Source organism: Taudactylus pleione, unplaced genomic scaffold, assembly GCF_031769625.1.
Source record: "Taudactylus pleione unplaced genomic scaffold, aTauple2 ptg000039l, whole genome shotgun sequence".
Lineage (NCBI taxonomy): Eukaryota > Metazoa > Chordata > Amphibia > Anura > Myobatrachidae > Taudactylus > Taudactylus pleione.
In genome coordinates, this window is record NW_028284441.1 from 273,053 (window position 1) to 287,818 (window position 14,766).

Genomic DNA, 14,766 nt, shown 5'->3' on the forward strand with positions numbered 1-14,766 from the left:
CCCAAGTGAAACCTCAAATACTTAAAATATGAAGATGTGCATGAAGACCACATACCTACAGTTTTTCCTCTTCTGCCCAAAGGTTATTGTTTCAGAAGTTCGTTCAAATCCCGATGAACTGCATTGTTTGTTTGTTTGTTTTTTTTCTGGCCTACTGTTTCAAGAAAACCATACTTTCTCCTTCATTCACTAGGGGACACTGGAGTTCAAGACAGTGGCAGTGGGGTATAGATGGTAGTAGAGTAGAGCCTGGCACTTTAAATAATTTAGAAGTGTGACTGGCTCCTCCCCATCAGCCCCTGTTCAGAAAATGTGCCCGAGAGAGCCGGTAGCACATCAGGCTGTCTTCAGCCTCTTCATATAATTTTATAATTTGTTTTTTATAAACAAGCATTCGGACAGACACTGTTTGCTGTGACAGTCTGCCTGTAACGTGGGAGCTGCCAGGAAGGGCACCGCCACGGCTACTGCAGCCTTTGTCCGGTGACCCTGAAGAGGGGGCCCACAAAAGCGTAATCGAACCCTACGAGGACCCACTGCAGCTGACATCGGCTTGTGTACTCGCCGCCCCAGCAGCAGCTGTAAGTAAAATGACTACCCCTGGCTAGCAGGGGTGATGAGAATTCCTGGGCAGTGCGGTGGCATGTCACACATAGGGGAGTCAGCACTGCTCTTCCCTTCTCTGTGCTCAGAGAGGAAGCCTGCCGTGTCCCCTTACCCCCATAACATGGGAGTTTAAAGCACCAGCATTTTACAAAGCCTCAGGCATTTTGCCTTTCATGGGGGCGGGCCTTAGTGGCGGCTATTTGCTGCACTGGTGCCTATAAGAAGCGCTGGCTTTTGCACTCCCCCAAGATAGAACTGTTAGAGAGCACGGCTTATTGTTGCCGCGCCAGTGCTTGTGTAGAGAAGCTATGTGTAATCGCTCCCCCCCCAAGCAGCCGGGGAAAAGCGCCTGCCTGCCTTTTCCAGCCAGTGTTAGAAACTGCACCCAGGCTGGATGCCGCGGAATCACCCCACCTGCTTTTTGACTGCGTGGGGGAGGGGGGGGGTCAGCTGACAAGTTGGCGCTGAGCCGTCCACGCGGCATCTTTACTAATGGAGCTCCCCGCGGTCAGTCGGCAGATGGGTCTTCCAAAGAGGCACTTGTTCCTGCACCTACTCAATGAGGTGGCCGGTTCAGATCCCCTGTCAGGCTTCCCTTTAGGATGGGAGTCAGCACCTGGAGGGTGCCCCACTTCACAGGGGGAGTCAGCTACCCTGTAGCAGCCCTGCTGTGTTTTAATTAAAAAAATAAATAAATTTTGTATAGATATAGTGTGTATAGATATAGTGTGTGTGTGTGTATATATGTATGTGTGTGTGTATATATATATATATATATATATGAGAGAGAGAGATTACTTACTTATCCACGGCATTGGGGGTATAGGTAATGGCAGCAGACATCGGGCACCACAGAGTTACACCCCGAGCCAAGGCAAATTAGTTTTTGAGTCGGATCACCATTTTTCATTTAGAGGCGGCGTGGAAAAAATCCGGGTAAGTGGTTCCAGCCTCAGAAACGCTTGCCCTTTGCTGATAATTATGGCCGTGTGCTGGGTGGCCAGAGCCATGTAGCGCTGTGCAGATAACTTGGAGACGTCTCTGGACACTGACTCTTCCGCTGAGCAGGTGGAGTTAGTGGACAATCTCAAACTCAGCTACGTACGATTTTCTCGAGTCTGTTCTTATGTTACCGCCCTTCTCCTCTGGATTCTTTTTGGGACTCTGCTACCAACGGTCCTGGTTGGTCTGTTTTCAGCTGAGATTAGTGTTCTGATGATTCTCGTCTGCTGTTGTCCACTAGACAGCTGTTTTCCTGTTCCATTCAACATACGCTGTATGTGGGAAATTTCTTTGGATGTTCAGCGAGGAGTTTTGATAGTCTCCTGTGCTCTACGTCTCTTGTCCTCAGCCCTTGCTTTTCACTTGGGCCTTGGGCTTCGATTTGCCCGCAGGGTCGGCAAGTTCACGGCGCTTCCCACCAAGGAGGTTAGCTTTGGGATGACCAAACGGTCTTCAACTCCAGTGTCCCCCTAGTGGATGAAGGAAAAAACAGGATTTTGGTACTTACCGATAAATCCCTTTTTCTCCGATTCCACAGGGGACACTGAACGCCCACCGCTGCGTTCCTGCCATTTTGTTTGGTTTAATGTATGGTTGTGTGACCTCCATGGGTTCCCTGCTGTGGGTTCCTCTGTGCTCCTTCAGTCGGTCTTGTTCCGTTCTGTGGACTTCTCCTTCTCTTTTCCTGTTGTCCACTGTATCCTCTCGGGCTCAGTTTCTTTAAACTGGAGCTGATGGGGCATAGAGGGGGGGGGAGGAGCCAGTCAGACTTCTGAATTGTTTAAAGTGCCAGGCTCTACTCTACCACCATCTATACCCCACAGTATTGAACTCCAGTGTCCCCTGTAGAATTAGAGAAAGGGATTTATCGGTAAGTACCAAAATCCTGTTTTCTTTCTCTGATGGTAGACACGTGAACTTCAACATTTAATGTATTGTCAAATGTTGCTTACAGGCTCTTTTCAGTGTGAGTATAATATGTCTGATCTTTGGGTGAATTTGCTGAAACACCCACTCCCCGGAAGATACACTGGAACCATGGGTTATTGAGGTGTGAGCAAGAGCTCAGGCTCTTTGAAGTATAGTATTTTTTATTTTTTTCCAGTGAAAACCCCAAGAAGCAGGTGCTTCTATACTGTTGTGCTGCCTATGGCTGTTTAATAGTTTGTATTCCTATTTCATTACTGTACAGTTGCCAGATACAGCTTTGGGGCTGTTAGGAAGCTTAGCAGAAAGTGCTAGGAACGGGAGAGTTGGTGCCCGTGTCTTCCTTGTTCTACATGAAACAGACCTCTGGAAAGGATAACTGGCCCCTTCCTATGGCTGCTGCCAAAATGGCAGATGTCTTTTCTGCGTAAGACCCCGTTTCATAACTGGGACAGTTGTCATGAGAGAGAGAGAATTTCAGTAGGCTATGTGGTACCAACCAGGGCTTACAATAAGGGTTATTCACCTTTTTATGTCTGTGTGGTTCTGACAAACTGCTTAACCTAAATAATTGGCCCATTCTATTGTGGAGCTTACTCCGCTCGCAACTTGTCCCTGAGAATTCCGTGAGGAGATTAATCAGTCGCGTCTCTCTGCCATGGGCGCATTTACGCCCAGGTCCCTCCTCTGAGCAGCGCCCACCAAGCCCCGCGTTTTGCCCTGTGCCGACAAACGGGTCCCTCCTCTTCCAGCGCCATCTTTCTAGTGATATTTGGGAAGATGGCGCATGCGCACAAGAGACCTTGCTTTGACTGCATGGCACCATCTTTCAGAAGGGGTCACTGGGAAGATGGCGCTGTGGAGGAGGAGACAGAACCAGATTGACTGCACAAGGTAAGTATACTATGGGTGCAGGGTGTGCGGTGAGGGGCCCCACTGGACCCAGGGACCCGTGTGTACCCTTATAAATATGCCTATGCTCTCTGCAGTCCCTATTGCTCACAGAGGACTGCAGCCTGAAGCAAATTACCAAGGCCCAAAACGCTTAGCTCTTTAGTGCTTGGCCCTATTAGCTATTGCCATATTTACACAAGGAAAAAATAGAAAATCTTACTCCGTGCCTATTCCACAAAAATGCCAATCTTATTTGAGCTGCCGCTTCTAATAGCGAGGTACTAGCTAAAAATGTACCCAATTGACACAAGAAAGCAAAAGAATAACACGAAGCGCTGCTCAAATAGAAACCATGATCATTATTTTAACAATTTATTATAATAGCAATGACAAACCGCTTAATAAAATCGGAGACAGCTTATACCACACCATATATGGTTTTTATAAGTTGAAGGAGCATGCTTAATTAAGTGTTGGACTAACAGTATGAATATACACAAGCTGGACTCGCTCACGAATGTATATGGCTGGAATAAGAATACGAATAGATTTAAGCTTGACCCTGCATCTTTAAAAGTTTTAAAAGCTGTATTAATACTAATACTTACTAATAAGAGCTTTGGTGCAAGACTTTGGAGGTTTTTTTTTTCCAATACTACAATCATTCAGTAAAGGACTTTTATTAAGCAGTTCTGTTATATATTTTATGTGAATTAATATTTGCAATTGATAACTTGTCAAGTCATTGCTATTATAATAAATTGTTAAAATAATGATCATGGTTTCTATTTCAGCAGCACGTCTTGTTTTGTTTTCCATTGTCATATTTAGATGGCATGAGGCCACTGCGGCTATGAGCTAAATCTTTTTGATACATATTTTGGAACCGTCTCTGGAAACCACCATCTGCATGTCCATGATTAATACCCTGCAAATACCATCTAAATTGCTGCAATATACAGTGATAATAAATGGTAATTTCGGGGGGGGGGGGGGGGGTTCACAAATGGCAATAGACCCCCTCAGTGTGAAGTTCCCTAATATCTTCTTTGTTTATCCCAGTTACTCCTTTGTGGGATGGACTGAATAAAGTGATTAAATGAAGTTCCTTAAAGGTCCAGATCTCTGCTCTGGTAGTTATACCAGAGGTACAGGCGGTTCTGCTGTGTGTGATACATGTACAACAATAAAGTACCTCACTCGTATCTTGGGAGCAGAATTCGGTGCTGTAGTTTTACAGGGGTTCTGCTTTTATGATGCAGAAATGACGCAGCACCCTAGATTATAAATACCTGGCTCAAACTGTCGTCTTTATTGCTGTGGAGCTAGTAAGGTTGTACTTGTCCCTGTTTCACACAATGCTTCATCATGGTGACTTAATTGATGCTAAATAGTAACTTAAAAATCAGTTTTCCTGTATTATATACATATGACATCACAAGGTGTCCCCAGTACCGTAAACAAAACAGTTGCACATCACATGGGATCACGCAGGATAACCAATGCAAAGAAAAACCAAAGAGAGGGTGGAGCATGGAGGCAATGAAGAGTAGGGTAAATTCACTACAGCTAGAAAAAAAGTAGTGATTAGTTTGTTTTTTGGGTGAGGGGGAATGAATCAAGTAAATCCGCACTCAATAAACCTGTATCCAACAGTTGAGCAACACAGGATCAGTGTCGCTGGTGAGAGTTGGGAGCAAAAGTGCACTGGTTGGAGTGATAGTTTTAAGAAGAGCACAAAGGAACAGAGTCCTGCTCTTTATAGCTTACAGTCTAATGAGGCCCATGCATCTGCAATAGATTGCTCTAATTCCCCGTTCTGCCCGGGTTGGGGGATAGGAGAAAACCAACATGTTGGACAATCAAGACTTCCGTGAGTCCGACCAGAAAATGGTTGGAATCGGCGTGTCGGGGATTTTTAACATGTTTAATTTTCCCGAGTCCCAGATGGAGCAACGATCATTGATGTCTGTGGAATGACTGTTTTGATAGCCGATCATCATATCTGTGTAGGCAGAACGGGGCATCGGGCCATAGATCTTTTACCTGCGGTTAGATGGAAGGGTGTAACCAGGAGGGTGAGCTGGTAAAGAAAACATGGCTAATGGGGGCTGTGTAATGAGGAAGGCTAATAGACCTTTATGAAAAGGTGTGTCTTAAGGGCTAACTTAGAGTTGTGGAGGAGTGTCTGATGCATAGACCTATATCATGACACCTTTGAACAGCTGCTGAACCATGCAATCATTTTCTACTGTAAACTAGATTTTTTTTTCTTCTAGCAGTTTAACTCTTTGGAAGGAATTTAAAGAATGTCAATTTGTGAAAATTGGCGATTTAAAAATTTTTTTTTTAACGCGATCTTTAAATGGCGATTTTATTAAAGGGATAAACACATGGGGTAACTAAATATTTCCTTTTCAGATGTGGAGGTGGATGTGGACGAGATTACAGAAGAGCAAGTTGGTGATCTGAACAAGCAAGCAACCAGTTATGGGATGGCTGAGGGTGACTTTGTCAGGTGAGTAGATCCCAAACCAGGCAGTAGTGTTAGTCTCCAGATATGTATAACCTGCAAGGAGTGTAATATAATGACCAGGAATAAGTAGTCCAATTGCAGTCGCCAAGTCTTTCTTTGTCATATTCTATTTTCTATGGAATCAGTCACTTATTGCTAGATATAATGAGGAATGGAAGTTTGTGTCTTGTAAATTGGTGGAATATTCCTGTTCGGTCTGCTACTACATTAATCCCCTCTTCTTGCAAGTATTTGTTTTGTTACCAGTGACTAGATGTTTTCCTTCCCATTAGACTTCCCAAGTATCACTGTATTGTAACAGTATTTGATATTGGATTGCATTTTAAGTTTCTACCTCAGGGTCCTTTAGGGATCCACAGGGATACCTTGGGGTATAGGGCTTGGCTCCTGCCATGGGCACCACATAGTTAAAAATCTCCGTCCCAGGATGCATCGGGCCCCCTCCTATACCCCGCCCCCAGGCCAAGGCACCTCAGTTTCAGTAGGTGCCTGGCCGGAGCTGGGTCATCAGAAGGGGGTTGTGTGTTCACAGCCCCTGAAGATCTTCAAGAGCGGTAGCACAGGACAGTCCAGCGGACGTCATGCTACCGCTCCGACACCCCCGCCGGCGCTGACCACCGGTAGTGATCCGGGGAACTCAGCGGGCTCTTGGGGGTTCTAGTTAGTGGATCCCTCGGGGGCCGTGGACTGTGGCCGGATGGACGGGGGGCTGCAAAGGTAAGAAGCAGGTGTCTGTGGTAGGCGCCCGCTGTCTCACAGTCCGGCGTTCCAAGGGCTGGGGGCTCTCTGGGGACAGCAGTATAGTGGAGCCAGCGCACAGGAGGCTCCTCCCCATCATTGTTCTCCGGCGCCTTACGTTGAGGCTCTGGCGGGCTGAGACAGTGATCCTCCCCAAGCCCGCCTCCCTTCATCCTCCGGTGGCCATTTTATGAGCAAGACACTGGTGCAGGGTGCAGAGCCTGGGTGCCCCTTACATACCTCTCCTCCAGTCAGGTCAGCGTATGTAGCGCTATCACTGCCATGCTGTAGGTCTGTGTAAGTGATAGTGCACTTACTGCAGGATTTCTGCATTGTATGTGACTTTGTTAGCGCTGTGTGCCTGATTAATTCTCCTGTCAGCCATTTTAACTATCCCTATTTCTCCTTACTGACCAGCTCTCTCGGTGCCAGTACTGTCAGGGTGGGAATCTGCCTCACAGTTTAAGATTCATTACTGTGAGAGAGTGTCACATACCACTATGTCCAGTGAGGACTCTGTTAGGGGAGCACCTCTCCTGTTTTCCTGCTCCAGTTGTAAAGCAGGTGTGGGGGATCGGGCGGTACTTCAGATTGGTTTATGTACTGCATGCTTAGCCATTCCTGGTACCACTGCTGTACCCAGCACCTCTCAAGAACCACCTTGGGCTTGTTTTGCGCCAGGTTTAGACTGTCCTTGTAAATAGGTTGGCAGTCCCTCATGCGTTTCCCCAATTGGGGTTCGCACAACAGGCGGTAGTCCCGCCTCCAGTTCTAGGGGTTCCGGGGCCGATAGTAATGACGCAGTGCCCCCTGCAACAGGTCCTTACTCTGGCAGAACCACGTTTTTCTATTTCTGGAGTGCGAAGCACTCAGCAGGATCAGTCTAGACCTGCTAAAAGACCATTCTTGTCATATCCATACGCACAGGATGATGAGGATGGCAGATCTAGAATTTCGCCCTCATCAGATGACCAGTCGGACACTCCTCAAGCTGGGGCAGAGGCTAAGTCTAGTATTTACATTCCAGGTCTCATACGGGCAGTCCGTGCGGCCATGGTAATTACTGATGACAACCTACCTGCAACACCTACTCATGCTTATATTAAGGAGGTTAAAGGAACTACAGCAGTTTTTCCTCTATCTGGACAGCTAATTGATCACATGGAGGAGGCGTGGAAATCTTCGGGAAAGAGATTTCAACCTCACAAGCGCCTGGCCCGTGCATACCTCTTTGCGGAAGATTTCACTAAATGGGAGTCTCCTCCTCAGGTGGATTCTCATGCGACGTGCTTAGTAAAGAGCGCAACTTTGTCTATGCCTTCTCTGACGGATGCTACAGACCGTAAGTTGGAGGTGTGCCTTAAGTCTAGCTATTCCCTCGCTGGAGGAGCATCTAGACCAGCTATGGCTGTCTGCTAGTTGGCCCAGACTATGGAAAGATGGGTGGACGCTTTGGAAGCATCCTTTGCTTTAGAGGGTACCAGCGAACAGGTGGTGTTAGTGGGTAACCTTTGGGATTCCGCTACGTACATTAACGAAGCAGCTTTGGATTTGAGCCTACTTACTTCTAGGATTTCCGCGGCGGCTGTAAGTGCTCCTTGTGGTTACGTTCTTGGCGGGCGGACGCTGAATCCAAGAAAGGCTTAGAATGCTTACCCTACAATGGGCAGGTCCTGTTTGGGCCAGCTTTGGACAAGAAGGTGGACACACTGGCAGCTGCCAAATCTGCATGTCTACCTTCAGCCCCGACTCCGTCTGGGTCTAAAAATCTGTCCTTTCGGCCCTATCTCACTCCGGGAAAACCTAAGGTTCAGTCCTTTCAGAGACCTTCAGGCCCCAAGAAGACCGCTAAGACCAAGAAACAAGCTTGGAGTACCAGACGTCCAGCCGCCAAGCCGGACGACAAACCCTCAGCCTGACGGGCTGGGCCTCCCCTTTGTTGATCTCAAGGTGGGAGGCTGACTTCTGCGATACGCCCAGTGTTGGTTCCAAACCACAACAGACACTTAGTTAAGGGAGGTGGTATCTCAGGGATATGCCCTCTCCTTCCGCAGAAGGCCTCCTCATCAATTCTTTGTAGCAGGCCATCCTTCAGATGCAACGAAGGCTCTGGCGATCCAAGAGGCGGTGCGCTCTATGCTTCAGATGGGAGTAATAGAGCCTGTTCCGTTATCCCTGAGAGGGACCGGATATTACTCCAACCTTTTTCTGGTTCAAAAGCCAAATGGATCATTCCGACCTATCCTCAACCTCAAGTCCCTGAACAAGTTTTTAAGGGTCCCTCGGTCCCGAATGGAGACTCTGCGTTCTATTGTTTTAGCTATGCAGCTTGGGGATTTTATGGTGTCCCTGGATATTCAGGATGCTTACATGCATATCCCCATTGCCAAGGTTCATCAGCGTTACCTCAGATTTGCGGTGTCGGACCTCCATTACCAGTTTCAGCCTCTACCGTTTGGCCTCTCCACGGCTCCTCGGGTGTTCTCAAAAGTAATGGCGGTCATGGCGGCACACCTGCGGTTGCAGGGGGTTCGCCTGTTACCTTATTTGATGACCTTCTGTTGTTGGCAGGGTCGCCACAGGTCCTTTGCAACCATCTACAACTGACAATATCAGTATTGCAGGCCCATGGCTGGATAGTGAACTGGAAGAAGTCCTCTCTAATTGCTTCTCAGAGAATGGTCCATCTCTGGACATTTGTTGGACTCTCAGCAACAGAGGATCTTCTTGACGGAAGAAAAGAGAGCCCTGTTGCAGTCCAAGATACGCAATGTTCTAAGGAGTCGCCGAGTGTCTCTTCTCTCAGCGATGAAGTTACTGGGTTCCATGGTGTCAACGTTTCACATGGTGGAGTATGCCCAGTTCCATTCCAGGCTTCTGCAGATGTTGATCCTTTCCAGATGGGACAGAAATCCCTGTCGAATAAAGTCGCAGATGATCAGGCTCACTCCGAAGGTGCGCCTATCTTTGACTTGGTGGTTACAAAAGTCCCATCTCAGCAGAGGAAGTCAGTTTTGGATTTCGGATTGGGTCCTTCTAACAACGGATGCCTGTCTTCGGGGCTGGGGCGCTGTGACAGGCCCACGCATCTTCCCGGGCCGGTGGACGTCAGAGGAATGTGACCTGCTGATCAATATATTGGAAATTCGAGCAGTATTCAGGGTGCTGCAGCATGCAAGACCGTTCCTGCTAGGGAAACCTGTGCAGGTTCAGTCAGACAACGCCACCACGGTGGCTTACCTAAATCGGCAGGGAGGAACTCTAAGCCAAGCGGCTCTAAGGGAGATGTCCCGCATCCTGACTTGGGCAGAAGGCAATCTTCCAGCCATTTCGGCCGTCTTTATTCCGGGTGTGCTGAACTGGGAAGCGGACTTCCTCAGCCGCCATGATGTACACTCGGGGGGAATGGTCTCTTCACCAGGAGGTGTTCCAACTCCTGGTAGACAAGTGGGGTCTTCCCAAAATAGACCTCATGGCCTCCAGACACAACCGCAAACTGTGGGCGTACGGATCCCGAACAAGAGATACAGAAGTTCTCCTGGTGGACGCTCTGTCGGCATGATGGAACTTCCAATTGACGTACCGGTTTCCTCTGTTCTCCCTGCTGCCTCGAGTAATTCGAAAGTTCAGGCAGGAAGGAGGCAAGATCCTGCTGGTGGCCCAGACGGAGTTGGTACTCGGATCTTCAGTGTCTGTCCATCGACACTCCATTGCTGTTACTTCAGAGGCCGGACCCGTTGTCTCAGGGTTCTTGTCTCTACCCGGACTTGAGTCGGTTATCTTTGACGGCGTGGCTCTTGAGACTTCCCTCTTGAGGTCCAAGGGTTTCTCTAGAGCGGTGGTGAATCCCATGCTACGAGCTCGGAAGCCGGCTTCAGCTAGAATTTACCACAGGGTGTGGCATACCGATTTTGAGTGGTGTCGCCCTAAAGGGAATGATCCTCACGAGTTTCGGATATCAAGAGTGTTGGCTTTCCTACAGGCGGGCTTGGATTTAGGTCTATGCCTCGCCTCACTGAAGGTGCATGTTTCTGCCCTGTCGGTTTGGTTTCAACATAGGATTACTACACTGCCTGATAGGTGTACCTTTATGCAGGGTGCCCTTCGCATCCAGCCTCCCTGTGTCCATCCGGTAGCTCCATGGGATCTGGCTGTGGTCCTGAAGGCGCTCCAAGGTCCTCCATTTGAACCTTTGGGTTCTGTGGATTTGAAATGGCTTACGGCAAAGACAGTGTTTCCTTTTGTCCAGAAGGGTGTCTGATTTGGGGGCTCTTTCGTGTCGTCCCCCATTTTCTAATTTTTCATTCGGATAGGGCGGTACTTCGTACCAGTCCCGACTTCCTTCCTAAAGTAGTGTCTAGTTTCCACATTAACAAGGAAATTGTGGTCCCATCTGATCTCTCAGCTGGTGAGGCTTCTTTGGATGTGGTATGGGCTCTGCGAATTTACGTGGACCGTACCAGTTCTTTAAGAAAATCGGACTCTGTTTGTCTTATAAGGATTTCATAAGAGGGGTTGGCCTGCCAATAAACAGACTTTGGAACGCTGGATTTGCATGGCGATCTGAGGCATACACTCTCATGAGGGGCTTCCAGTGCCACCCTCTGTGAAAGCTCATTCTACAAGATCTGTGGGACCTTCATCGGCAGCTCGACGTGGCGCCTGAGCTGTTCAGCTTTGTAAGGCGGCCACGTGGTCCTCTGTCCATTCTTACGTCAAGCATTACGCCTTTGACACATTTGCTTCTCTGGATGCTTCCTTCGGGCGGCTGGGTTGTCCTCTCGGCACAGGAGCGTCCCATCCCTTAAAGGATACTGCTTTGGGACATCCCCAATGTATCCCTGCGGATCCCTAAGGACCCTGAGGTAGAAAACAGGAGATATGGTAAGAACTTACCTTTGTTATCTCTGTTTCTACGAAGTCCTTAGGGTCCACAGGGCGCCCGCCCTGACGCCATGTGCTTCTGTAGGGTGTTCTGGTCGCCAGTTTCTGTCTCCTTTTTTCTATGAGAATGTGAATCTTTTGTGTGTTCCAGACTTCCTTCCTTTTTTTTTTTCTCCTCTCCACGGGCTATGGCTTGATACTAAAACTGAGGTGTCTTGGCCTGGGGGCAGGGTATAGGAGGGGGCCGGGTGCATCCTGGTGTGGAGATTTTTAACTGTGGTGCCCATGGCAGGAGCCAAGCCCTATACTCCAAGGTATCCCTGTGGACCCTAAGGACTTCGTAGAAACAGAGATAACAAAGGTAAGTTCTTACCGTATGTCCTGTTTTTGCAGAATGCTCCGTAAAGATAAGGAGGAATCTGAAGCAATAAAACACGCCAAAGCATTGGAGGAAGAGAAGGCTATGTATTCTGTAAGGATCTGCACCAAACGGCAGCTCGACGTGGCAGGGTTCATTGCAGCAGGCCCGATATCTACAGCCAGTAACTTGCCCATCTCACTCCATATAAGCTGGCTTGCCCCTACTACACTTACCAAAACATGCCTTTTAAACCCTTATTTTATTTTGAGTTCTCAGTCACCATCAAATTATAAAGTTCTCTATATACTTCTAGGGACGCCGATCTCGGCGACAGAGGAGGGAGTTCAGAGAGAAACGGTTAAAGGGGAGAAAAATTAGCCCACCCAGGTAAAAAAAAACAAAAAAAAAACCACAGAATAAAGGACATATATGGTATGTTTTGAGTGTCAAATAGTTGAACAGTATTTATGACTGAAGCATTTGAACATTATGAAGTGTTAACTACATGTTTTTTATGCATTGTACAGTTACGCCAGACGAGACAGTCCCACATATGATCCTTATAGGCGGTAAGTAGAATCAGCTATAGTGTTGGTTATATATAGATACTAATGGTATTGGTTGAATGCATGAAGTAGGTGGGCCCTAAGCTGCTTTTTTTATTTTCTACAGGTCACAGTCGGACTCTTCATCTGTTTCATGTTCCCGAACGCCAAGCCCAGGGCGAGAGGAGGCTATAACTTTTATAACCAGCTTTGGGGGCAGTGATGAGGAAGCTTCTGGTCCTGTAACCCAGACTCCTGCAGGCAGTAGCAGCAAACGGGCCCAACATACACAGGCCCCTGGGACTTCTTCAGGTCGTAAAGAGGCCTCCCGGTCGGTAACTTTCGATTCTCCCCAGCCGTATGTCGTGTGGGTCGGCCTTTACGGGGGAGGGCGGGAGGCCCAGAGTCTTCTGCATTAGAAGGGCCGGAACTCCCCAACCGGTAATTGGAATGGGGCAGTAATACATTTTGTATATGGCCCTTCTGTTTCAATCATCCACAACTTCTATTTATACATAGATTTTCTGCTTCAGGGTCCATAGGGTCCGCAGGATCTACCTTGGAGGTATGTAGTTGGAACGATCCATTGCACCAAACAGCTTAGTTTTGAAGCTCCCAGCATGCACTGGTGGTCCTCCCTATATACCCTGCCCTGAGCCACAGGCATTCAGTTTTTTGTTTGGTGCGCGGCAAGACGCACCTGTTATACAGCGGGACTGCCTAGACAGTCACAGGCTTTTTTTCATTTGATTTACCTTAGTTTTTGAACTGAGTTTAGCAGTACCAGGCGCCGTTAATGAAGCAGGTACTGCGACTCCTACCGACGCCGAAACACCAGTGCCACTATATGCCCTGAGGTTTTCGGCGGGCCTCAGCGTGGCTTAGCTAGCGCCTTTTGCTGAGGTCCGGACTGCAGTCAGGCATGGAGATGACAGATGAGCGATTCCTAATAGGGAATCGTGTGAGACAGTCCTGGCATCCGGTGTAGGAGGCGCATCTGGTGCGGGTGAATGCCTCGTGTGAAGTGTTCCCACTAAGGTGGCCGGGTCCATATCGTCTGTTGCCGGGGATGGGTAGTAGACTCACTAGCGAGCGTCTAATACTATTAGGCCTCGGTACCCGTGCCGTCAAAATCGCAGCTTAGTGGAGAAAGGCGCTCCCCCAGCCACTCCTCCCCCCAACCCAGACGCAACTTCCGGTACGGATTGCAGCGTCTGGTTTGCTATATTTGACCACCTCGTGGTAAGACGCTCGCAACTACTACTGTTCTCAGAGATTGGTCTGTCTCCCTGTATACCTCTCCTTTTGGGTCTGGTATATAGCACTCTATATCCTACCATTACCCTTGCGAGGCTGGTAAGTTGATTCAGAATCCATTTGCAATAGTAATTGTGCGTATTTTATGCATTGTATGTGACTTTAATGCTAGCTGCAGTATTTGTACTGCCTTTTTGTTTTCCAAACTGCCAGTTCTACTTATCACTGTGTTTCTCCTCATCCCTCTGAAGGGTGTGGGGGGGGTTTCATTGATAAAGGGTCACATTGCATTTATATGGTACACATTATACCATTTATACATTTGTCATGTCTAAAGGTAAAGGTGAGAAGGATGATATGCCAGTACTAAGATCATGTGTGTCTTGTTTGGCAGGCCTGTCTGAGCAGGATTTTAACCAGGATGGATTGTGTAAGAACTGTTGTAAACAGCTACCTGTTCTATCCTGTACATCTGCACCAGCGCTAGATCCACATTGGTGTCCTCAGGTTTTGTCGCACTTAGTGGACAAAATCGCAGAAGCGCGGGCTCCAGCTGTGGTATTGCCTCATGCTATGGGGTTGTTCACAGCATTTGCATCCTTCTATATGTATGACCCCCATGAATTCCTGTTGGGTTAATTCTTCTGCTCACTCTAGTCAGAGTATGCCGCCGTCTATAGCTCCTCGGCAGCCAGATAGGCAAGTGGCAGTAAAGCAGGGGCATAAGAGCGGTTCCCATCAGTTGTTGCCTCATGATGACCCGAACTCCTCTTCAGACTCTGATACTCAGAGTTCTGGGTCTTACTCAGTAGAAGACCGTCAGTCCCTTGTGGATGTCCCCTCTCTAGTGAGAGTAGTTAGATCTGTCCTCAGTATAGTGGAAGATGAGGCTCCGCTGACGGCCAAAGTATCAGAAGGTTGCTAAAGATTATTTTCCTTAGTCTGAACATCTGACCAATCTTGTGTCTGAGGCATGGAGTACTCCTGGGAAGCATTTCCATGCTACAATGAATATA

The 14,766-nt window shown here is 48.1% G+C and overlaps 1 protein-coding gene across 6 annotated transcripts in view; it reads left to right on the plus strand.

Moving 5' to 3' along the window:
* The window catches only part of CLASRP (CLK4 associating serine/arginine rich protein), a 54,713-nt gene that overhangs the window by 15,973 nt on the left and 23,974 nt on the right, over positions 1–14,766 (plus strand). For all 6 annotated transcript variants that reach the window (XR_015871823.1, XR_015871822.1, XM_088452843.1 and 3 more), the window contains exons 8-12: positions 5,851–5,947; positions 11,981–12,059; positions 12,262–12,335; positions 12,476–12,517; positions 12,621–12,824. Coding sequence is in view for 4 of the 6 variants with exons in the window: in XM_088452843.1 (XP_088308969.1) it covers positions 5,851–5,947; positions 11,981–12,059; positions 12,262–12,335; positions 12,476–12,517; positions 12,621–12,824 (496 nt within the window). In the remaining 2 variants the exon portion in view is untranslated. The remainder of the gene's footprint in view (positions 1–5,850; positions 5,948–11,980; positions 12,060–12,261; positions 12,336–12,475; positions 12,518–12,620; positions 12,825–14,766) is intronic.